This window comes from Manacus vitellinus, unplaced genomic scaffold (assembly GCF_001715985.3).
Source record: "Manacus vitellinus isolate BGI_N305 unplaced genomic scaffold, ASM171598v3 scaffold_6_pilon, whole genome shotgun sequence".
NCBI classification, from domain to species: Eukaryota; Metazoa; Chordata; class Aves; order Passeriformes; family Pipridae; genus Manacus; species Manacus vitellinus.
The window spans coordinates 8,299,019-8,323,831 of record NW_021940750.1 but is presented as its reverse complement, the minus strand read 5'-3'; the positions used below and the strand labels follow the sequence as shown (position 1 = coordinate 8,323,831).

At 41.5% G+C, this 24,813-nt stretch overlaps 1 protein-coding gene across 9 annotated transcripts in view; it reads left to right on the top strand.

The window, feature by feature from the left end:
• Positions 1-24,813, top strand: part of SMOC1 (SPARC related modular calcium binding 1) — a 117,244-nt gene that overhangs the window by 5,589 nt on the left and 86,842 nt on the right. For 8 of the 9 annotated variants that reach the window (XM_018082488.2, XM_029964073.1, XM_029964075.1 and 5 more), the window contains exon 1: positions 24,259-24,404. In XM_018082488.2, coding sequence (XP_017937977.1) covers positions 24,335-24,404 — 70 coding nt within the window. In that variant the 5' untranslated portion in view covers positions 24,259-24,334. Of the gene's footprint in view, positions 1-24,258; positions 24,405-24,813 lie in introns of those variants that run through there. The other variant, XM_029964069.1, reaches the window with a different exon arrangement.

The window sequence follows — 24,813 nt, the reverse complement described above, 5'->3', positions numbered from 1 at the left end:
GATTTTTCTGTGCTATCTGCAAGAGTTCATCTGCTAAAAGAAAACTATACATCTCTCCAGAAGAGATCTGGGATGACTTGTATGTCCCAATCTTGGCATTATAATTAGTTTTCTCTGGCTGCTTGTTTGTAAGTATTCCCAGCACACCTAGTATAGTGGTTGATGGGTAGATCTAAATTGTTTGCATGTACTTTTGAATTCTGCAAGGATGCCTACCTTTGCTGACAACTGTAGAAGACACACCTGTGATCTGATGAGAGTATTGCCTGGACTTCATGGAGTGAGGCTGATGCCCCGCAGATGCTCTAAACTGGCATACCTGGTTGTGTTGTACTTCCACTTATTGAACTGCCCAATTGCAAGATGTGACCTCTGGAATAAAATGATTGTATCACACTGGTTATGACATTTCTGTGTAATGCCCTGGGTAAGCTGCTTTCAAAGCTGGTTTCAAGGGGAGCAGCACTTGAGGGGATGATGTGGCTCCTCAGAACACAGAACAGTTACCTGCACTTCACTAGAAACTGAATTTTCAAGAAGTTTTGGTGGATGGCTTTGACCCTACGTATACCCTGAAAGGTCTTTGTCCAAATAGGGCAAGGAAACTGTGCCCTCAAGTGTGAGTGTGATGAACTAGATTTAGCCTAGCTAGGGCATGCTATTAATTTAGGATTTTAAAATCTAATTCTCTCTGCTATTAAGTCCTATGGCCAAACTGTGCAAAGTGCTTGACAGCTACTTTTTATTCTCCATTATCAAATATTTAAGTACTTGCTTGAAATAGAACAGTGAGATGATTCAGGTGAGTGCAGGGCTTCTCTATTCATCTGTTGCTTGTTAAATCTGAATGCAGGATTGTCAGTTGCCTTTAGTTCTTGTTTAGGTTTGCAGCATATGAAAGTGGAAATCTGCCATGAGTGTCTGTAAGCACAGTATGTTAAAACATTGTCTGCAAGTGTGAACAAGGTACTTGATGGGAACGAGGGAAGTAGGCCTGGAATTAATTTGTAGCAATGTTGAACTTAGCCTGGAAGGGAAGAAGAGAGTACTGCTGTCTGTGGATGGGACAGAGAATGCTCAGAAATCCTTTCAGCTGTCTAAATTACCAAAAAAATTGAAATTAGATGGCAAAAGTTGAATAATGTAAGAAGTGGTGTGCAAGGGTGGAATTATGAGTTGATGTGATTTGTAGCTTGATTTGGTGAATTGGCTGATGTAAGCTAAAGGCTAAAATCTTGCATCGAGGCAGTTATGATAAGCATGGGATACTTTTCATTAGGCTCTAGGCATGAGCATCCAAGTGGTGATGTGATCCCTGTGGAGAGAAGACTTTGAATAGAGCAAGCTTGTACCAAAATCTGGGTTCCCTATAAAATGGAGGGCAAGGCCTGTCCCTTGTGTGGGATCCTGCCCTCTCGTGGCTCTGGCTGCACAGGAATGGCTGCCTTGTTACCTGGGGCACCTGCCTTGGCTGTGCTGCTCCACGGGAAGTGTGTGTGCTGGGCACGCAGCTATGTTCTAACACTGTGAGGAGAAACAGTGGAAAACATCCAGGAAATACTTCCTGACTGGAATTATTTAAATATTATGGAATGCCAAGCATTCCAGAAGTGGCATCTGGTACTTACACTTTTTTAGGCTGAGAATAAACCTTTGTGAGAGGACCCAGCTGTGGAAGAGTTGCAGCATTCCCTTCTGTAAGAGCCTGGGTTTTTGAGCAAAGAGTCAGATACTTGGATGATAAAATGGAAAGCTAACCAAGACAGACTTTCAGAATTGCACAATGCAGAACTGCATCAGCCCTGTGGTAAAACCTATTTTACTTCAAACCATATAGGTAAAATACACACCACTTTATTTACTGTGCAAGAGCCACGGAAGACTGTACATGCTTGGGAACTTGGAGCAGTTGCAGATCTGTATATGCGATTTAGCTACAGGTGCACCTCCTAACAGTTAGGTTAATCTACTAAAGGAATTGCTTAGCTTTGAATGCTGCTGCCTGTGTGTTCTCTAACACTGTTTCTCGTTCTCTTGAGGAGTAAAAACCTAGGATGCTCCGTGTTTGTGTGGCTATAGAAGGTTGAAAGGTGTTTGGTTGCATAATTAGATGTCTATAATTGCTTACTACCAAGAAGGAAAACTGACATATGCCTTGAGTTTCCAAGATCAAAACTGCTTGCAAGACTCTGCCTTTAAATCTAATCTTTACATTTACTGTGGCTTCTAATAACGTTCATTTAGTATGTTGTTGGTGAAAGTTAATTAGATGCTTTAATTCCACTTGAATAATCTGCCTGACCAGCAATATAATTAATTGACCGTTTGTGTCATTTAGAGGTGTATGCATTGCTGTGCAGCCTACTGATAAGGTGTCTCAGAGATGGCTTTCTTGCATGCTTAGTTATGAAGTGGTTTGAACTGGAAATTGAGTAATTACGTCTGGAAACAACTAAAAAGAGCAGTGGAAGCTGTAGTTAGACTATAGTAGTGAATGAACAAAGATTAGGTTATGCATCTGGCTTTTGAAGAGTCTCATCTGAGTGTGCTTGTGGATTGGAGAGTCTGTGTTCTGGTAATTTGTTCAGGTTGTTTTAAGTTGGACAACTCCTAAATAGTTTCAACACAGTAAAAAATTAGCCTAAAATGCAGTAAAACTTGTATTTTCTCTTTAGATTGTGTTCTTTGAAGTGGTGCTCCCCTATTTTGCTAGGGCTTTGTACCAAGAATTGAAAGATTTAAATACACTAGGTTTAATATCTTTACTATTCAATGAAGTAAGTCACAGGCTTGGTAAGAACTTTGTTTTAAGGATACCTTGTCCTATACTAATACAGTGGATGTATATTTGTCAAAATACTTGCCTGATGGCTGTTTTTTCAGTTCAGTGGTTTGTTTGCTTCAGTAGTGAAACAATAAAGCTGCTGGACAAACTCAGTGTGGTGTCTTTTTTTCCTATCAAGCCTGCTGCAGCTTTGTATTTCCTAGTTGCAAAGTATCTAAACTTACCTCGCCATGTAGTACTTCTGCACAGACAGAGTTAAGCAGATGATTACTGCTTCAGTTTGTACAATATGGGCTCGTCCAAATAAGAAATAGGTGAAGATAGAAACTAGTCAGGCTTCTGCTGAAGTTGAGAAACGGAATCATTATTTAGGAGGTAAGAAGACCCTTTAAGGCTCTAAACCACTCTTTCAGCAGATCTTTGCTCTAATAATTAAGTGTTGAATTGGACTCTTCAGTTTCTGATTTTTGTCATGGATATTACACTTGATTACAGTTGTGTTGCTGCGTTTATCCATTCAGTCCTGTTTGATACTGAACTTGGTGGACGTTCCTGTGCTGGGCTGGGAGGAGCAATATTGAGATGGCAAAACAGTTCCTAAAACAGGCATGCAACTCCTGTAGCTCTTTGAGCAGTTGGGTTGGGTGCATCTTCCAAAGCATACAGCTGTTGGTCTCCCACAAAGGTACGTCTGAGATTTGATATTTTTAACTCTGGGCTTGTCAGCATCTGAGTGGGTTTCTCTGTGAAAGGGAATGATGTTAACAGTAGTCCTACTCAATCTTCTCCTATCATAAGTCTACTAAACTGGATTGTCAGCAGCATGTATATTCTGCCACAAATTTGCAGAGTGGGAACAATCCAAAGGAATTGTTCAGAAAATTTTCAGAAAGAATCTATGCAAGCTGTGAGCCATCTTGAGAATTAAAGGCTGCATCAGACTGGGTACTACTTCTGTCTCATCTTGTCTGCTCCTTCTAAACTGAGAATTTGAAAGAGGTATCTGCCTTTTTGCATGTGATTCCCCATTGCTTGTTTTGGAGTGCCTCACCCTATTTCTGTTCCTAGTTAGGTGGATGAGTGTTTATTTTTTCTTTTACAGAGGAACTGTCATGTGTTTCTAGATTTAGAGCTGAGAGGAAGTGCCAATACTGCAACAGAAAACAAACTCATCCTTCACTGCCTCTCCCAGTGCTTTCTATCCCACAGGCTAGTTAGGTGATGAGAAGGGACAGTGCCTGGACCTTCTGTGTTGTGCTAACCGTAAAGGGTACTCCTCCGAGATCCTAAATGGTGCTTGGCTCTGCTGTAGTTGGGTTGGTGCCATGTTTACACTTAGTTTGCACCAAAGGTGGGGAAAGAGAAGGGAGGAATGTCAAGTATCTTCAGCTTGCTACAGGATATGATTAGGTAACTTAAGAGGATTTTCAAGTCTTTCAAACAATGAGTAAACATGTCAAATATGATGGAAAGTTCCAGAGTCTTACACAGATGCTCCAAGTCTTTGTCAAACTTGGAGCATCAGGATGGTGTTGAATTTCTACTGTTTTGACCAGTCTCCTTTGATGGGAAAGGTACCAGGTGGTGTTGGAGGGGGAAGCAGGCTGTTGCAGCACAATGAAACTTGCCCCTTTGCTACTGAGGATTAGTATCTTATGGTTTTGGGTAAGCTACTAATTAACTCATAACTTAGTTTTATAAGAAAATTTGGCATATTATTCTTAAACTGCATGGATCCAAGTCTCAAATTCCACTTAAATCTTGGGCTTAGATTATTATATATGTAAACTCTTTAAAAGCTCAACAGGTCAAGTAACTCCACAATAAGCCTGCATCATGTTCATTCAACTGGACTGACTCTAGCTTTGGTACCACCTTTTGCATGTTTCTACCTAACCTTTCCTTGACACATAAAAAATCTAGGACAGTACATAGTGGTAATCTGTCTTGTTCTTTGGTGCAATAGTCATGCAGTGGTATAAGAGAACAGTGATAGCTTAACTCTCTTCTTTTGATGGGTGTTCACTGTACTGTTTAGGTTAAAGCAGTAGCACTGCTTCATTCACTGCTGTCCAACATTATTCATCCATTTCCTATGCTAAATATTCAGGCTACATCAGCAAGTGCCTCCCTATAGTTCAAGCACTGCATGTAAGTGAAGCCACAGCTGTAATTGTTCAGAGGTAACAGGAAAGAGCTCTGACATATAAGGAGTTAACTGTAAACTACATCTGACCACAGTGATGCATTATTGTACTCTTTTTCTGGGATATGTTTTTAGTGAGTATCTATGAACATGACCAGAGGCTGGGGGACAATAGTTTTCCAGGCATTAAATGCCTGAAGAATGGTGGTAGCTTGTGCTCTCTTTTATCTTCTCTACTGTTTTGTGAATTCGAGTGAGTTACTGTCTCTAAAACTTTTCACCTAGAGTGGGATAATGCCTGCCTTGCAGGTATGTGTCAGAGCCTTTTTCCTAGTAAATATGCTGTAGTCCACAGATAAAAGAAGTCTTAGAAGTGCAAAACCTCTGAAGCTGCACAGCATGCTTATAATATATCCCCATTAAACAGCTGTTTGGCAATGTCTAATGCAATTTCCAGTTAATGAGGGATGTTTTAAACTGATTTTTTTTAACAAGTCTTCTTTATTTTGTACGAAGCAGCCAAGTGTGTATCCTGTTGCATTTGATGGGATCCTGATAATTTCTGTTCTTAAAAAAGACTGCAAATTATTCTTGCTCATGTGTTGCACAGTACCCAAGAGAATTCCTGCATGAAATCTCAAACAAGAGCAAGGAATGTCTGGGATGTTTTTGTGTCTGGCTTGGTAACTGCAGAGAAGAAACTCTTCCAATCTCATTCCTGCAGTCTGGTAAAACTTGGAATTGGATACACTAGATTTGTTTGTCCTCACTTCAAATTTAAGAGCAAGAATGTCATCAATAGGAAAAACTGCTCCTCCACAGAATCACAGAAGCATCTCATGCTTTCTAATACATCCAAACTTGATAAAGATGCTGATGTAAGCATGATCCTTTGTAATTCAGAGAGAAAAAATAAAGATTTTGGCCTGGACAGGCCGGAAACACATGGTGGGAAGGGTGAAGGCCAGTGTCTGTGAGAGAACTGGGGGATTAGTATCTAATGAAGCCACTGGCCATTAGGAAACGGTGTGCATGTCCTCAATCAAGACAGGCTTGAGGATGAGAAGAATGAGGAGGGGAGCATATCTGGTCCATAAGGTTTTGATTGCCTACAGACAGTCCCACCTTGGTGCCTTGAGGCTGCTTTGCAGCCTCTGAAATAGCAATGCCTTGGGATGGAAGCGTAGATGTCTCTGCCCTTTTCTTCTAGAGGGTGTTACTGAGAGCAGTATTTCCATTGCATCAGTATACAGCAATGCTTGTTCACTCAGAGGTGCTGATAACTCAAGGGACAGGCTAATATTGTAGAACTTGCCCTTCCTCTCAACACTGCTTCTGCATCCCAGAGCACCAGTGCAAGGAGTAGGTTTGCTGGGTAGCAAGAGATTACTTGGCTGTCCTGGGGACTGGATGCAGCTGTAGGCTGCCAGCTGAAGTTATCTAAGTTGTCTAAGAATGGCTGAGATGGCAGTAGTCTCTCACTGTTTTCTGTAATCCTCAGTTATTTTGAGCTACATATTTATAGACATTAAGTGCCAGAAATGGAATTCATGCTAATTGCTGTATTGATTTGCTGCAGAAGGACATTCTTGCTATGTTAGAATTCTTGGGAAAGGGAAGAAGGTAAGAGCTAGAAGAGCGATACTATCTGTGAACTGCCTTGGCACTAGATGTACTGTCTTCACTGCTTCTAAAACATCTCAGAAGAAAAAAGGCTTATTTTTGGCATTGTTTCCTCTTTATTGTAAAATGTAAGGAGCTAAAGGTTTAAAGACTATGGAGAAGGGCCTTGGACTGAAAGACTCAAGCAGATAGAGATCATTCTTGATAAACCATATTTGGGCTGGCTAGAGATGAGTTGTTAAAACAACCTTTGTGGCAGACATTGTTTGGAAAAACCTCATATAATCTCTGGAAAGATCTTCACAGTTGAATTCTGTGACTTTTGTGCTGGCCTTCCATTTGGTCCTTTCCTTTGCTATTCTGCCTGCTGTCCTTTAAAGTTCTGTCAGCATCTTTCCTGATGTTCAGTTTGGTTTTGCTGCAGGTTTTCTTTGCAGATGGTCCTGGTGTGCTATGTGGCTTTGCTGTTTGGTTTTTAATATTGCAACAAACCATTTCAGATAATTCTTAAACACATCATAATCTATTGATGCTGAAGTAAATTGAAAATTTCCTGTCGAAACCTGTATTTCGGATGTTTGAGTATTATTTATTTATTGAAAATTTTTGCAGATATCATACTTTCTCCTTAAATGCAGAGTTATAGCTCCTTCCTGACGTAGGGTAGGATACCAAGCTGATGCCTTGTATTATCACCATGTAAAACAATTCTCAGGACAGTAAAAAGTGACAGGATTTCTCAGGTGTTTCTGATTTATTAAAAGTAATTTCATTAAGACTAAATAACTTGTCTTTCTCAGGCAACATTTCTCCATTCACCTTGAGTTCTTACGGAGAGCTTAAGCTTAGTGAGCTGAAGAGATCAGTGGACTTGAACTTTCCTGGGAAAGCAACAGTAATAATCTTCTAACAAAAATTCTGTCTCTAAATTCACATTATACTGAGTTTCTGTGAGGATACTGTTTTCATTCTTTGGTTCAATCTCTTTCTGGTTCAAGCCAAGCCTCTTTTTATGAATACTTAATCACTGAAAGTATTACGCATCCTTTAGAGCATGCTAGTTCAGGGAACTGTCTTCAAGAAAAATGTTTGGGGTGTTATTAGGGTGATGTGATCTGGGGAGACCAGACACTCCAGCTTTGTTTTCTGCTCTTTAGCAATTCATTCAGTAACAGGTTTTTAAGGATCCATACTTATATTCTGGCACTTCCGAAGAAACTTCTTTCCACGCTCAGGAAAAATGCAGGTCCTGCTTCAAGGCTTTTTCATGGAAGTTACCATGTAGAAGTAGTCCGTTTGTTGATTGCAAACCCAGGGTTCATCTAATTTAAAGGACTTTCAGTGATTCTGTTTTTAAGAACAGTGCTGAGATGAAGATCTTTGCAGTAGCAGTCCTCACAGCCTGTAATAGAATCTACTTCTGGGTATGAGCTTGGAGAATGGTGAAATGAACAAGGGATATAAATCAATTGGAGGCAAATGCTGCTGTCAGCCTCTTTGCGTGCAAACTTCAGACTTTCCTCCCTTAAACCTTACTCACAGGTGTTCAGAGTCTGGCTCTGGTTTTACCTACTGAAGTGTTCCCTCCCTTTTACCTAGGGGTTAACAATGACTAAATTTCCTAGCAAACTTCTTAGAAAAAAGTTTGTGTTGGGCTCTGCTTACTAATGAGGAAATTCCAGTGAGGGGAGAGAGAGAGAGGGAAGAAGGAAGCTCCTTGGCAGAGACTTCACAGCCAGACTTGAGAATTGCAGTGAGTCCTAGTCCTGTGTGAGCCTTAACATACTTATGCTTTTAGCAGGCTCTGATGACCCACTGTGAAGGTAGCTGAATGCAGAGAGTGGAGTCTCTGCAGGATAACTTAATATTGTTTTCAAATGGTTTGTATTTTCTTAGGGATAATTTGAGTTTGCAGTTTGTCATGCTCTTCTCTGTTCTGCTTTGATTTTAGGTAATGTTAATGGCTAATGCTTTTTTGGTGCTGTCTTGATATCCAGGTGTAACTGTAGTGTGGTGCTTCTAAAAAGTATTTGCAAGAAACTAAGCTACTGGCTCGCTATCCTGTGGCCAACAACTGTTATCCAGGGGCTTGTTAGTAACAGGAAACTAGGATACACTTATCTTGCTCTGTCACTGAAAACTGATAGGAATAAAACATCAAATTTCAAGATACAAAATTTATCATCTGGCTTGATTGAGCAACAACAGGGCAGCACTAAACTGACTTATTTCTCTGTAGCCTGGAGTCAGAAGTCCTGTGAAGACAAAGGAATATGCTGGTAGTTGAGCTGTAACCAGTAACAGAGGATTGGGAATTGAAATAGCATCTGTTGATATAGCTGAATTACTGAGTATAATTAGGGAGTTTGAGAGTCTGGTTAATAACGTCCTCCTTCTACTTGAATTCTAAATGAGAAGATGGCTAGTGAAATTGTTCAGGTTTGTAACTAACTGGGAAGAGGGAAAAGACCTAGGAAGATGGACAAGTTCAGAATGGATGGGGAGGAGCTGGAACAGTGATGAAGGATGGAAATGAACCAGCAGCCTGGCATGTGAGAAGATGCCTGTTACAGGAGGGGGTAACAATATTTATATATGTAAGATGTTAATGTAATTGCTAGGGGAAAAATGTCAGAGTCAGTTACGGAGTCGTCTTTCTTTGTGAAAGAGCTGGCAAACTTCAGATGGGAGGAACAAAATGGCTCTTCCTGACTTTAATACTTTTCTCAAAGGTTTTAGAGTTTTCCAATTAGGCACTGAAAGAGAACAGATTAAATGTGTAGGACCTGTCTGAATCTTAAAAGGACTGGAATTAAAAAGGAGCAAAGACAAAGAGTGAGCAGGTAAGAATGAAAAAACTGGCAGTGTCTGGTTACAAGGAGACTTTACTGGAGAAATGTGTGGGGCAAACAGTCATGCCAAAATCAGGATTGACAAGGATAAGCAACCTGATTCAGATAGAATTAGGCTGGAATCTTTACTGGTGACCACTGGTGGCTACCGGTCCATGAAACCTCATAGCTAGGCCAGACATGCAGCCATTTATCGTGCACCTACTAAACCAGTTTTAGTTAAACTATCACACCAGTTTCTTGAAAACAGATATTTTCTCTTGGGTCACAGTTGACTTAGACTGACTTAGTATCTGCCTGGAGTCCTATGAGACAACGTGAAATAATTGTTTCCTAACTGTTCCCTCCCTATTTGTAAGACTGAGTTTCCTTAGATGTCTTAAAATAGATTACCCCTCTGATTATCTTTTGCCTCCTGATATAGACCAAAAAGCTTGTAAGAAGCGGGATGATATGTGATTTAGTATGTCAAGATTTTTTTTCAGGTGAAAGTAGGATTTAGCAATGTCTGCTAAGACAGCTAGTGCCTGGGATAACTCTTCAGCCTAGAAAAGGTTGCTGAACTCAGGGAAGGGAAGAGGAGGAAGGGCCTTTTGAACCAGAACAGGCTCCTCCTCAGCCAGAATCCCACTGAGAACTGATTGCCCTGGATGCTGCTGTCACTAGTCTTGCTAATATGATATAATATTATATAGTGCGTTTTTGGGTGTGCATGCCAACCACCATAGTCGAGGCCTTCATTGTTGCTATCTATCTACCTATTTTTAAACAGTCCTCAACTGGGGTCTGCAGCACTTTATAGTAACTAGAGCTCCCCTGAGGTTTACATTTGAGCAGGATGAGAGGGTTTAATTTACTGTTATTGTCTTGTTTGGATGAGGAAAAATGCATGCTGTAATTCTTGCATAGGTGGCTGCAGGTGGATGGGGAGAAGTGATTGGTGATGCTTCATCTGCCTTATTCCCTACCAAAGCATTAGCTTGCCTGCTGTTGCCTCAAGCAGTATAGTATCACATGAGCAGTAAGCAGCCTACTCTTCAGTTATGCTATTCAGTGATAAAAGAAGTCCTGCTTCCTCTGATTCTTTCTAGTGGTGTCACTTCTATCTGGGATCATTTTCTTATTGGCCATAGTCCAGGCTGCTTTAAAGTGGGCAGTATCCTCCAGTGAGAAGAGGAACCTCGATTACTTGGGTCAGAAAATTCCTTCAGATGAAATCAGCCCCAGTAGCCTCTTAAGCTATAGAAGGCATAAAGAAAGAAAACTGCTTAACCCTGAGAAGCTCACTCTGCTCGCTCTTCTAGATATGGTGGTGATATAAGTACTACTTACTCTTCATAGCCTGAATCAGTCACAAAGCTTTATGTGGAAGGTGCTTTCTGTCAACTAAAAATGTTAGTTTAGTCTTTGTCCACTGTGAAAAGTCTGACTAGTGAGCATGAGTATGTTTGTACTGAGGCCAGGTCTTAGACCAAATGGAAAAAGATCCAGAAAATCTGAGGAATCCAGATAAAGCCACAGATGTTTTGCCATATCTTTCTCAATAACATGCCCTGAAAAGGAAGATGAGAGACTGCAGTAGTCTTGCCAATTGTCCGTGTCAAACATTTATTGTGCAAAGGTCTTGTATTTGCTTACATTAAGACATGCCCTGCTCCCTTCAGGGAGGCAGACAGCAAAAATAGACTGATATGTATATTAGAAAGTTTTGAAGTTCTACTAGAGAGACACATAGAAATGGCAGCACAAAACTGACTGATCACTTCTAGAACCCCAGTGAGTGCAATTGGAGGAAAGCTATCCTGGAGATCGCTGTGTGAATTTGGACTAGAGATGGCTACTTGTATGGAAAGCTGTCAGTCCTAGACAGAACAGGTGGTGTATGAAGATACCAAAAAAAAATATCAAAGATAACCAAAGATATCATAGCTTTTAACTACAAGGGTCTTGGTGACAATGAAAGTTAACTTCACTTGTGTTTAAGGTGAAATACCATAGAACTGGGAATACTCTAAAGCTTATTTCCATGGAAAATAAGGAAAGCATGTCTGCTTCTAGCAATAAGAAAGCAGCATAAGTATTCTGCAGCTCCTCACCGAAAGTGTGAAAAATAGTTCAATGTAGCTGGAATTGCCCTTTCTGCAAGTTGAAAATAAACACACTAAAATAAACAGTTCTATAGTACAAAATGTTGTGAAAAAGCTGTCAACCTGAGAGAGTGAACAGCCTATGTGAAGATCAGTCACTAACACCTTTCTGCTTGGATGTGGGGGTTAAGTGTATGTATAACATAGTGGGGAGGAAGGGAAGAACTTTGATGGAAAAGGGATTTTTTTATCTTGCTGGGGAAGCTCATACCAGTAATCTGGGGCAGCATCAAGGTATATCTGTAAATGTTTCTTCTTTCAAAGACATCTCTGTCCTTGCTTCCCATTCTACATATTAAAAGTTGCAGATCTCATAGCAGCAACTTGACAGCTTAGAGATGTTCCCCCTTGTTATAAGAAAGACTTTGAAGAATTGTGTCCAGAGAAGGGCAACGAAGCTGGGGAGGGATCTAGAGCGCAAGTCTTATGAGGAGCAGCTGAGGGAGCTGGGTTTGTTTAGCCTGGAGAAAAGGAGGCTCAGATGAGACCTTATTGCTCTCTACAACTACTTGAAAGGAGGTTGTAGTGAGGTGGGGGTCAACCTCTTCTCCCACATAGCAAGAGACAGGACAAAAGGAAATGGCCTAAAGTTGCACCAGGGGAAGTTTTAGATTGGATATTGGGAAAAATTTATTCTCTGAAAGGGTTGTCAAGCATTGGAACAGGCTGCCCAAGAAAGTGGTTGAGTCACCATCCCTGGAGGCATTTAAAAGGTGCGTCAATGTGGCACTTAGGGACACGGTTTAGTGGTGGACTTGGCAGTGCTGGGTTAATGGTTGGACCTGATCTTAGAGGTCTTTTCCAAACTAAATTATTCTGTTCCATGTTTCCTTGTAGATCTCAGCAGGAGGAATTCTGCTGGGAATGTCATACAAACCACATCTGTTGCTTCAATACTTCTCACCTGTGTGAACAGATTTTCATGCTAAAACAGGTTTTCATGCTAGCGTATAGTAATATTGCTGGATAATTCAGCAACAGTGATAAAATGCAACATCTCACCCCCAAGATATTGGGAGGCACGTGAACTGTACTTGGATAGGCTAGAAAACCTTGCATGCTAACAACTTGCTATCAACTTGCTGGTTTGAAGTGGTGTTGCCTAGTTTGACTCTTTAGTGCAGTAGAGATGCTTGACCTGTTTGTTTTTTTTTTCTTCCAAGTTCAGCAATCAGCAGCTAGGTTACTGCTACAGTTTTGAAGAAAGACAAGTAACTACTGTAAACAAATCCTGTCTGCAGAAATGGAAAGTATATTTACTCTTCTGAATGTTGTGTGACAGCAGATGATGGCATTAGAGCTAACCATGGTGCCGCTAACAAGGACCCTTCGTTCTTGGCTCACACGAACAGCTTATCTTAGAACTGTCTCTGTAGCTATTCCAACTCATGAAGCAACCAATGCATGTGTCTTGTCTGTAATGGAAAGATTTTTGTCATATATTTAGATAGTCATATTAAGTGACTTTTTATGAGGTGGCAGCAGGAAAGAAAGAGTTAGTTTCATGCCAGCAGAACTGAAGTTTCTTTCCTGAGCCTTCTGTTTGCAGCAGCTTCCTTAATTTGTGATCCAGAAAGACTTTGGTGATGGGGAAAGCTTCTCTGCTACTGCCTGTGCTGTCCCTGAAGGCTATAATTGCCTGGCAGTTTAAGAAAGCACTGTCCAGCACTTACTTTGGACAGAGGACTAAACTCTGGAGGGTTACCCCTACAAAATGGAGGGAAGCATTTGTTTTAAATGTAAGTAGAAAGAGGACGTTGATATAAAAAGTTTATTTTTTTTCCGGCTTTTGAGAGTTTCACTTCTATTTTGTACATTCTTTCCTGATTCTTTCCTTCTTGGTCTAAATTCCCGACTGGCACATCTTTCTTGGTTAGAAGGACTGGGTTATTTGCTTCTGGATTTAAACTTTGCCTTGTATTTAATGTGTCTGTTTGGGTCACTGTGCAATCCACCAAGGTGGATTTGGTACTTGAAGCAGTGAGTCTTATGAAGCCAAACCTAGGATCCTTATGATGACAACAGCACCCTAATGGAGGGCTATTCAGAAGAGTCGCTGCTGGTCTGCTAAAGCGAGTGTTAAGATTTCTAAATGGTGTTTATGTATGTTATCATCTGACTTGTATAAAGTTGAGTCTCTGAAACTGTCTGCAGATCAGATGCATGTGATCTTCATGTCAAATAACTGCATGTATTGGTAGGCAGACATCACTACTGAAGTGATTTGTGGGGTACCTCATAGCTATTAACTGAAAAGTTAATATTCTTTTGCTAATGAGAAAGCGTCTTTATTGTTGCCTCTTAATCTATAAATTGGAAGTTCAGGGATAACACAACCTCTATGGTATTAGAAAAAACCCTTTCTTTTTAACAGCACTAGAATAATGTTACTAATAAATGTAAGACAGCTGCTACTTTCATGATATTTGAAACAGGATCTACTCTGTATTTCATGAGAGTACATGTTATGTTTAAACAAGATGAAATTCCAGTCTTTTTTTCAGTTTCACTGTCTCTGACGCTTCAGAGGAGTAACAGTAATAGCAGCAACCTTCCTTATAGCTGCTGGGGCCAGAACCCAACTCTGAACATCTCTCTGGAGATGGCAAGGTAGGCCTATAGAAGGAGACAAGTCAAGAAAGTTGTGTCCCCAGACAGAAGTAATAATAGTGCTTCAGAAACTTTGACACTGAAGTGTTGATGATAGAACATGTAAAGTCAAATTAAATGGGGAGAAGCTCCTGATGCAGCCATCTTCCTGAGAGTTACCTTTGGTTAATCATTATCTTTGGAGCATGTAGGGGTAAAAATATAGTTAAGGAAAGAAGACTGTTGAGTATTCTCAGTACCTCCTTTTTAATATCCCTTCTGCACAATGGAATTTGACTTTGCATTCATATAGTATGCATCTACTGATAGGCAACCAGCCCTTGCTGGGTTTTGAGCTAATGAGTTCAGCTGCTTCTAATATCTACTTCTTGGTTCTGCTGTTGGCCGCAGAAACACCAACCATAATGAAGGCTGGATGCGAGCTTCAGTTTCAATGCCTCTGTCAGCATTTTAGAGGAACTGATCTGAGGACTGAAACTTGCAGAGCTATGGAGTTATAATGTGCTGTATTCTCCATACTGGAAGATCTACAAGGAAAAAACATTTGTGATGTAAGAAGTGCCTTTGTACAATTTTATTTCCGTTTGAGCTAAAGATGTGGTGGCCAAACTGTGTTTGTAAACTATGTTCAATCATGTCTCTTTATGAGACACTCTCCTAGCAGAATAGAGCAGTTCCAGAGATGGTAGTCTTCTTCATGCACCTGCTTTGCTTACAGTAATAATGTCTAATAAAGGTAGCTGTGACCGAAGGGAGACATTGGTGGTGATGTAGACTAGAAAGTGGAGAAATGGTATCTGACTTGAGCTCAGCTGTAACTGTTGTGCTGTGTGTGCTTACATAACATGCTTTGTGTGCATGCTAAAGGGAATGGTACTTACCTAGGAGACAGTGTTCGGCTTACGAAGTTGTCTTTGGTAAGACTTGATACCCACTTGTTGCAGTGGGCAGTCTCTGGCATGTATAGGAAGTTTTGTCTTATTGTGAAGAATGGGTGATGGGGGGAGAAGATGTGGGTTTTATCTTGTCAGTTTGGGGTGTTTGGAAAGCTCGTCAACTGACTTGGAGACTCCATTTAAAGTAGGTGCCCAGCTCTTCAGCATAATGCTGTGGAAGTAAAGGGCAAAGTTCTTTGAGTTCTTGAAAGACAGCATGAGAATGTGCTTAAGAGAAGGAGGTCTGAATGAATTGATGTCAGGCAGTGATGACAAATTTTAGGGGGGTTGGATTTAATAGGAAGCCCTTTATACCTATCAGGCTACTGATGGAAAATCAACAGAATTTGTGCTTCATCAAACAGATTATTCATTTAAGAATGCTCCAGCAAAACTCGGTTGTTATCACACATGCTTGCAGTTTATGTGTATCCCCACAGCACATAGGGAAGACTCTTGTGAGGGCTTATAACAAGACTCTTCTGCCTTTTGGAACAAGGAAGCGTTATGCTGTTCATTACAGCATAGTGAACAGTATTACTGTAATGCTGGCAAACTTGCACTAGTAGAAGTTTTAAGACAAATTCAAGACAGGCTGCAGAAAAGTTCTAGTGGAATTATTAGGAAGAAACTAAATATAGGCAGAGGGGAAACTAAATATAGGTGGAAGGGAGCCTACAAGAAAGATGGAGAGAGACTATTTAAAAGAGCATGTAGAAGAGCCTGACAGGACAAGGGGGAATGCATCCAAACTGAGAACAGGTTTAGATTAGATATTAGGAAGAATTTCTTTACTGTGAGGATGGTGAAGCACTGAAACAGGTTACCCAGAGAAGTTGTGGATGCCCCATTCTGGAAGTGTTTAAGACCAAGTTGGGTGGGGCTTGGAGCAACTTGGTTTAGTGTAAGGTGTCCCTGCCCATGGCAGGGGAATGGGAACTAGAGGTTATTTAAGGTCCCTTTCAACTCAAACCATTCTATGATTACTGTGAATTATGCAGCCAGATCTAATTAGGTAAACTTCCATCTTCTAACACTTCAAAAGCTCAGAAGTGATGGCCCCACAGCTTGCCCATTGTATCTGCAGTACTCCGAGCTCTTGTAAATGGGGAAGAAGGTTTCCTAGGCTGACTGCGTAGCCAGTCCTACTAAAAGTAGTACAAGGGGGGCAATAGGGTCAAGAAAGTGCTATTTCATTGCTACTTTCTGTAAGTGACTAGACTTCCCATATCAGTGCACAGAACTGTACGAGCCCTGGAACTGACTTTTTGTGGTTTATACATTGGAGGGTAGAAAGTATGTATTTCAACCTCCTCCATGATTCAAGAGAATTGGGGCCAATAGTGTGCAATGGGTTAAAATGCAATGGTTTAAAGCATTTAGTGTGCTAGCACTTGTGTAAACACAGGGATGGCTATTTCTGGAAATCCTGCTTGAGATACTGTCCTTTGTTGAAATATACACCTGGTATTACTTCAACCCTTCTGCTTTTCTGAGAGCTTCATTTGAGAAAAACATATCCCATTACAATGGAATAGCTGACTTCTCACCTAATGACAGCACAAAGTTGTAATCCTGCTACATTTGCCAGGGGAGATCCACAGCCTCCACTGAGTAACCATAACCTCCACATACTGAAGTGGGGGTTATGGTTACTCAGAGATTACCTTGGCATAAATTACACAGAAGGATGTTTTTAGTTTGGCTTTTTGAGTTATGCTGAATAAGCACAGGACTCCTTAAACCAGATCATGTTATTAAACAATACAATTGACTTATGCCAAGATTCCACATTTTATATTGCATTGGGTCTGGCTGAGCTGGAGTTCATTTCCCCATATAACCCTCACAGTGCTGTGCTTTGCATTGGTAGCTAGAAGGGTGTTGATAACACACTGGTGTTTTGGCTCCTGCTGGGCACAGCATCAGCACTGCAACATTCCTTCCTCAATCGAGGGCAAGATCCTGGGAGGGGACACAGGTAAGCCAGCTGACCCAAACTGACCAAAGGGATATTCCATACCATATGATGTCAGCTTGGATATAAAAGCTAAGGCAAGGAGCAGGAAGGCAGGCATTCCTTGTCTCCAATGGCTGCCTGCTAAGGAACCAATATGTGTGCTGAAGCCTTGCTTCTCGGGAGTGGCTGTCTTGAATTCAACTAATGCAAATGAATCTAGAGTTTGCTGACTCTGCAGTGTGATCCCATATATTTGCCCAGCCTTTACCATCCTCAAGCACAGGCTGTGTACTTCAAACCCATTCTTACTTGCACAGCTGTGAGCCTGGGGTTGAAACATAAGTGGTGCTTTAACTTAGGCTAGACTCCTCACTTTGCAGGAGGGATGAATGGAGGAATAAAAGTATTATAATACCATTCTTGTAAGTACCTTCTGTCTGAGGAAAGTGCTGTGCCCATCTAAAATCTGTTGGGAATACCTTAAGTCTCAGTATAAAACTGTAGGATGCTAGAAAAACCCACACAAGGACTGGAACTTAAGATGCAGGACTTTGAGAAACTTTGGTTTAAGAATGTGATTTTAAGACAAGGTAATCCAGATGCCAGTGAAGTACAAACTTGTGAGCATTTCCAAAAAAGGGTATATTAAATAGATTGATCTCTTCTTCCCCCTTCCCCAAAACACATGACAGACTTCCCAGGAAGCTCACTTCAAAAGCCTTTTTTCACTTGATAGGTTCTGAGGCTGTGTGGGCACTTCCAGGATAGAGGCTGGACAGCCTGGTCAGATGTTCAAGTTGTGGTGACTCTGGCCGGTTGATATCTTTCTGCACATGTGAGACTGCAAGCCCTGACAGTCCTTTCTCCGGCAGAGTTTTTAAGGATTTCAAAGTGTCTTCTTTGTGTCCCTAGAAGCCAGGTGTTCGGGGTCTCTAGCTCAGAACAGGATCTTTGACCCTGTGAGGCATGCTAGACTTATGGTTCTGTGGCAGGAAACTTGGCTGAAGTCCAAAACCAGTGGTCAGAGTTGAAGTCCTTGTGCCCTGTGGGCAACCCGCCGTGGGGCTGAGAATCTAGCCATGATTAAAACCGGGACTTGTTTCCAGCTCTGCCTCCAGAATGACTGGTTGCACCAGTTTGGAGCCTGAATCTAAGGCAAAAAATGTGAAATGCTTCTTTCCGACAGCAAAAGAATGCCCAGAAGTTTATACTTTCCATTAATGTATAAAGTGGTATGGTATTCCTGGGAAATTCTCCCTGGGAAGGACTTGCTCATTTGCACTTAAGTCAGGCTGGTCTGAGTGCTTAGAGTCAGAGTAGGTGATCTGATTATACCTAGGTCAATCACTCTTTCCCAAAATGTATTCTAAGGGTCTGCAAACTTGAAGTCTGCCAAAACAGGAGTAAAATGTGCTGTTTTCTCCATTTCAGTTTTGTTAGGCAGCAGCACTCTTCAGTGCTAATTGGAAGCAAAGCTGCTAAATAGCAGAGGCACCTCTGTTTTGATCTGTAGTGAACTCTTTTCTTCTAGATTTGTTTCTCAATAGACTTCCACTTTCTCACGTTCATGTCATTTGTGTCCCTTCTTCCCTCTTTTCCCTGAAGCCATGCTAAAGCATGTTACCGTGGTACTACAATGCCTTGGCCCTTTCTCTTCCCTCTGTCACAAAGGGCTGTGCTGTTCTGTTTGTTCTTATAATGTACCCAGATGGTGAACAGAATGAGTGACCACCAAGCTCATTTTCACTTGTGGGGTCAGACCTTTCTCTGCTAAATAACCCAAGTGTTCCCAGCTGCTGTGCAGCTGCAGGGAGTCTGCTTTCCTTCACAGGCATTAAAAACCCTTTAATCAGTGTTTGTTGTTTGTCAGCAGTGGTGTTGAGGTGTGGAGAAAAAGAACAGATATGCTTTGTTGGCGAAGTTAACTTCATTCTGACCTCTTATCTTTCCGTTTTCTTTTCAAGTCTGAAGAAGCAGAAAGTAGTTTAGAAAGTGGTTACTGCAAGCACCTGTGTAAATGTATTTGCTAAAGGAGGAGGTTTGTGTCCTTATACAGATAGAACACTTGACATTAAAAAGATGCTCTGAGAGCTGCATTGAACTGGAAGCTTTTTAGGGCAGGGACTCAAACTGACTGGTATAGGAGCTGTGCAGATTCCCTTAGTGTAAACAAATGCTACAAGAATACAAATACTGTTGCTTAATACTAGTGTTACTTAGGCTTTATTTTACTATTGAGTCTACATTCGGGGGACCCCATTTGCAATCTGGTCAGTTTTAACTTTTTCCTGTTTTTAAAATAGATCAGTCCTTCTAGGTTTTGTGGGGGTTTGTGTTTGTGGGTTGGTTTTTTGTGGTGGTGGCTTGTTTGTTTGGTTCTTCTTTCTAGATGAAGCTTGGAAACCTACTGGTGCTGCACATATTTGCAGAGTTACTTTTTCCCCTGAGTCCCGTGTCTGCTCATGTTGTGTGTCTGTTGTGTAGAGCACCAAGCACTGCTCTGTGAGTGGTGATTCTGTTATTTGCAAAGCCTGTCTGTGTGTGTGTCCTGAAGCTGTTAGGACATCAAGCTCTGATTTGAGCTTCAAGGGTCACCATAGGACATCTGGTGTTAAAGGCAGAATATGTACCTTGCCAGTCTTCCCCTGAAGGGACCAGAGACTCATGTTACTGCTTGAGCTTTGTCTGGGGAGGGTGGGTAGCCAGGCATTAGAGTAACTTGTGCACAATTGCTCACAGCCCTCAGCCTGGCTCAGCAGTACCTCCTGCAGTGATGAAGGTGCTTTTCTGGAGCAGGGCTGCGTTCTTTGAAAAGCAATGACTGCTTGCTTGAAGTAGGAATAAAGAGCTGGGGAGAAGTAATGTAAAGATTGTAGTCCTAGCTGTTGAAATTATAGATCCAAGTAGTTTCCCCGTGGCAGATACATTTTGACATTCATCCTAGGTTTTTCTTCACATAGCTGAGGTTGCCTATGAGGGAGGGCAGATGTCATGCTCTCAAACAGGCAAAATGCTAGAAGGAAGACTTTCTGTGCTGGACGGGAGGGGATGTACATTCAAAATAGCTAGTATATTAAATGTCTCTGGATAGTCTGTATTGATCATCACTTCTGTAGCATCAACTCTTACCAGCTAGAAATGGGACAAAGAAACACCATTTCACTATCTGAAAGGTGGCAGGGCTGGTGAGCAAAGACATGGGCTGTGAGCTACAGTGAAGCAGGTGTCCTACTGTAAGGGTGAGTTTTTGAAGCCCTTCGGATCTCCTGGAGGTATTGCTGGCCTTTCTGGCAGGGCTGTTTGCTTGCATGAGAAGAACCCCAATCAGACAGGCATGATCCTGGATTGGTCTTGAAATTAATGCAGACTTATACAGTTACAATTTCCCTGAACAAAACAAGCACCATCTTGTGCAACTACGTAAACCATAAACTTTTTGGCAAGGCAGGTGTGGCATCTTCAGTGTCTGGAAAGCACCTAACATGCTGTGTGGGCTCCCTACTGTAATCCAAATTACAAATGCTAAAAAGGCTTTGATTTTTTTTTTTGCTTTGTTTTTTTTTTTTTTTTTTTTTTTTGTAATAACATGATTCTTGGCTGAATTTGGGCAGGCAAGAACTTCATGGCCTGCACTGGGGTGCTCTACATGTTTCCTCAGGCCCTCATAATTAATCAATGTCGAGCTGTTTCTCTATCTGCAGGGAGGCACCTGAGGAAAGCTTTTCCACAGCCTTAGGTTTAACTTGTTTGTCAGCCCCGAGAATAACCCTCTGTTCTTCAGAGATGCCCCTTCTGGAAGAAGGGGTGTTCCTGGTGCCCAAGGTCCCTCTATACTAAGTACTTTTGTACAGGCTGTGGAAAGCTTAAGTGAGTTTTCTTGGTACAAGATGACTTTCAATAAGTTGATAATATGGTTTAATGCTGAAAACCAGTGTTCTAGCTTTTTCATTGCACCTCTGGATAACTCGGATCTGTGGAACTCAGCTTCTGACACAAGGAGTTTGTGAAAAGTTTCATGCCAGTAGCTCAAGCCCTCAGCTTAGAAGATATGTGTGTTCCTTCTAAACCAGAATGGCTTCTGTGTTAAATTGAATATTTAATTGTTGCATGTGCACCATACTATCCTACCAGGCAGCTCTGCTCTTAAGTCTGTTTATTCATACAGACAGCTGAAAAGCCTTGAGTCTTTCAGGATCCCTGACATCACATGCTGGGAAAAAGCTTCAGCATCTTCAATCTGCTGCTCTTTGCTGTATGTTTACAGTCACTGGTGATCATTGCATTTTGGGGGCTACAGAAAGACATTACTGTAGCCAGAGCAATTCCAAGCTAACTTGTGATAATCCAGCCCTTAAAAAGAAAAAAATCTGGTCCCGCTTTACAGTGTTTTTTATAGTCTAGTCCAGGTCTCTATAAACCATATAAAATTGCCTTTTTAAAGGGTTAAATTTTCCAATTTCCCATTTGGAACAGGTGTTGCCAGGTTATAGAAAGTGTTGCAGAAAAGGAACAAAAACATTTTAAAAACACTATACCGCTACAAATTTTGGTGAGTCTCTGACAGATGAGATTTTTAAAAAAGTTTGCCCCACCAAAAGTAAAAAAAAAAAAAAAAAAAAAAAAAAAAAAAAAGAAAAAAAAAGAAAAAAAGGCAAACCTTGTTTACTTTTCCCAGGTGTCATGTTTTTAATAATGCATCAGTCTTCAAAAGATCGAGCAGTATGAAACTTCTCAATTGCTTTTCATTTAACTGGGGGGGAGAAAGGGGTGAAGAATTTTTTTTTTTAATATAAAAAAACCAAAGCAACAACCAAATTTCAGAGATGCATGTTCTCAGAGTGGTTAAAAACCAACCCAAACTAGACTTCAGGCAGTGTTTTTTCAACAGCTTTAACCTCCAAGCATTGAGTAGACAGCTTTGCAGGAAACTGTAACACCAAGGTGATTATGGCAATGACTCACACTTCCCTGTAAGGCATCCAGCTATCAACACACTTGGGGAGCTGTGGCTTTGTGCATGCAGGCAGGGTGTCAGTCAATGCCCACTTGCCAGCCAGCTCTGAGCTGCTGAGCTCATAACTGCTTTGACAGCAAACTGGGATATCAGTGTGTTAGAGAGCAGTTCTGGTGCCCCCAGACTTGTGAGAGGTTTTAGAAATGGAAGCTAGAGAAAAGGAAATGCAAGGCAGGTTTAATTTCCCTTTTCTTGGCTTAATCCTCGTGTAACTTCTTTGAAGAGTCCCCTGAAATCCCCTGAGCAGGTGTTTGGGTCGGGCTAATAGTTAAACCACTAAGAGAAGTAACATGGGAAGTGAAAAGGGCTGTCTCAGTTTGAGACAATTTGGAGGGATGGAGACCTCGGACAGAAGTCTTCTTCCTCGGATTCAATACCCCTGGTTTCTCCAACAGAGAGAGAGAGAAAAAGAGAGCAATTAACTCTTTATGAAAAAGAATGCTAATAACAATACTGTTAAAACTGGGTTAAACCAACTGATGAGGAGAAACTTCCCAAGCCCTGCCCACCGGACCAAACTGAGATGGTGGCCGGCTTCCCCCACCTGGAAAAAACACTTCTGACCACAGGATAGACAGGATGGCCGTCCTTCTATGTGGTTCACTCATCTCAAGCCTGGAAAACCTGGCAGGAACAGGGAGTCAGTGCTAGCAGGAAATGGCAGATAGCTAGGAGTTGGTACCTGCAGATGCTTGTGTGGGGCTGGAGCGAGGCTGCAGTGCTGGTACAGGCAGTCAGAGAAGGGCTGCGGACCCCCCAGGCAACTGGAAGGACCTGAAAGACACTAATTGCATCCAGCAATTAGACTTGGTTGTTGCAATTTCGATGTTTGTCAGTCGAAGTGGTGGTTGTCAGAGTGGAAGTTGCTGCTGATTGAGCCACGAGCACCAATAGTCCAGTCTCTGACAGCACCTGGGCCGTCACTGCAGGTGGTAGAATGTTTGAGTCATTAATCACAGCAGTTCAGTCTCTTTGAAGATGGCAAAACACCAAAAAGCCAAAAAGGCATATTTGGAGAAAAAAAGAAAAGGAAAGATGGATACCAGAATTTTTGTGTAACCCAGGACAGGCTGCTACTATCATGTCTTGCCAAAACTTTGTACTGGTGTTTATGGAAAGAAGGCTGTCAGTTGGGATCCTCAGGAAGACAGTAAACACTTGGGAAAGAGACCGGGATGTCCCTATAGGCAGCTCAGAGTAGAGCTGAGGGTACAGCAGATGAGATGTTGGGATTTGCAGGAAACAAGCAGACAGAAGAGGGGGACCCATTCATGTGCATTGTGGGTTTCCCTATTTCCAAAAATGAGGCAGAAGCCAAGCTGTCTTCAGAGAATGAAGGCAATAGTGATCGTGATATGGAGGAAGTGATCTGGGTGAGAAATTGGGAGGTTGGGATTGTTCAAATTAGGAGACTGACAAGGAGTGCCACGTTTATACAAAATGGGATGCACCCTAATAGGATTTTCAGGAAGAAGTAGTATTCAAAAAGATAACAAATTTAAATTTCTGAAAGGACATAGGTTTTCATGTAGTGTGTAATTAAATTGTGGGATGCATGGAATGCAGCTGTCAACTGTGCTGGATGTCATCAGGAAGGAACAAAAGGTGGCTTTGGGAATGTGCAGGTATGCCCTTGTATGTGATATCCACAGTTGATATAAGCAATGCTTTAAAAACCAAATATCTGGTGATATAAAGCTGGCCACATGTGTGGCTCAACTACTGAGGCCAATCTTGATAGGTTATTTGGGTTTCTCTGTCCTTGATGATAAGTTTCTTGTGTCTCAGACTAAAATTATCTAATACCAGATACTGTTTGTGGCAGGGCACTGGGCAAGTTGGGCTGTTATGACTCAGTATTGCCTTTCCCGTTTTGGTTGTGTTTGGCTTTGCACATCTTATGTTTTTAGAGGTGAGACAGAGTGAGTAATGTTTTAGTTTTATTAAAGAAAATGGAATGGCAAAGACCCTTAATTTTTTTAAAAGATGTACGTGTTTCATTTAAAGTTCCCTTCAGGCAAAGTCAGCTTTGGTAGGCAGCTTAAAATGCATTATAGACCATATTGTTATTGTCATCAAAAAAAATAGACCATGCTCTGTTCTGGGAAACCAAACAAAACAACTATTTTTTTTTCTCCCTCCTTTTTTCACTTCCTTCAGTTTTTAATAAGCGACCGCGACAGAGACCCTCAGTGTAACCTGCATTGCTCCAGGTCCCAGTCCAAACCCCTGTGTGCCTCTGACGGCAGAACATACGAGTCCATGTGCGACTACCAGAGGGCCAAATGCCGTGAGTCAAGTCTGAGCGTGACACATCGTGGCCGCTGCAAAGGTAGGTGGATTTCAAATGCCTCTGAGAGGAGGACTGGGAAACCTATCTTGTAAGAAACTGAATTCTTAGAGCCTTGAGTAGTTTAGTACTATGCTCTGTGAGTAATCTGATTTGAAACTGTGCTTTCATGTGAGGATGGGTATCCGAGTCTGAATTTAGGCAGCAGAGTAAGAGCTGGCTGAATTATCAATGAAAGAAGGCAAAGGAGACATGGACATCACTGAAAAAGGGCTGAAATATGTATCTGCAGACAGAAGCAACTGGATGAATGGAAGTGCAAAATCAAATCCTGAAAGCAGACTTCTTCCTTGTTACCTATGCTGGTGAGGAACCAGGATACCTTCGACTGATAGGAATATGGAGTGGGGAAGAATGTGTGATGCACACTAAGTGTTTAATCCCTTTTCGG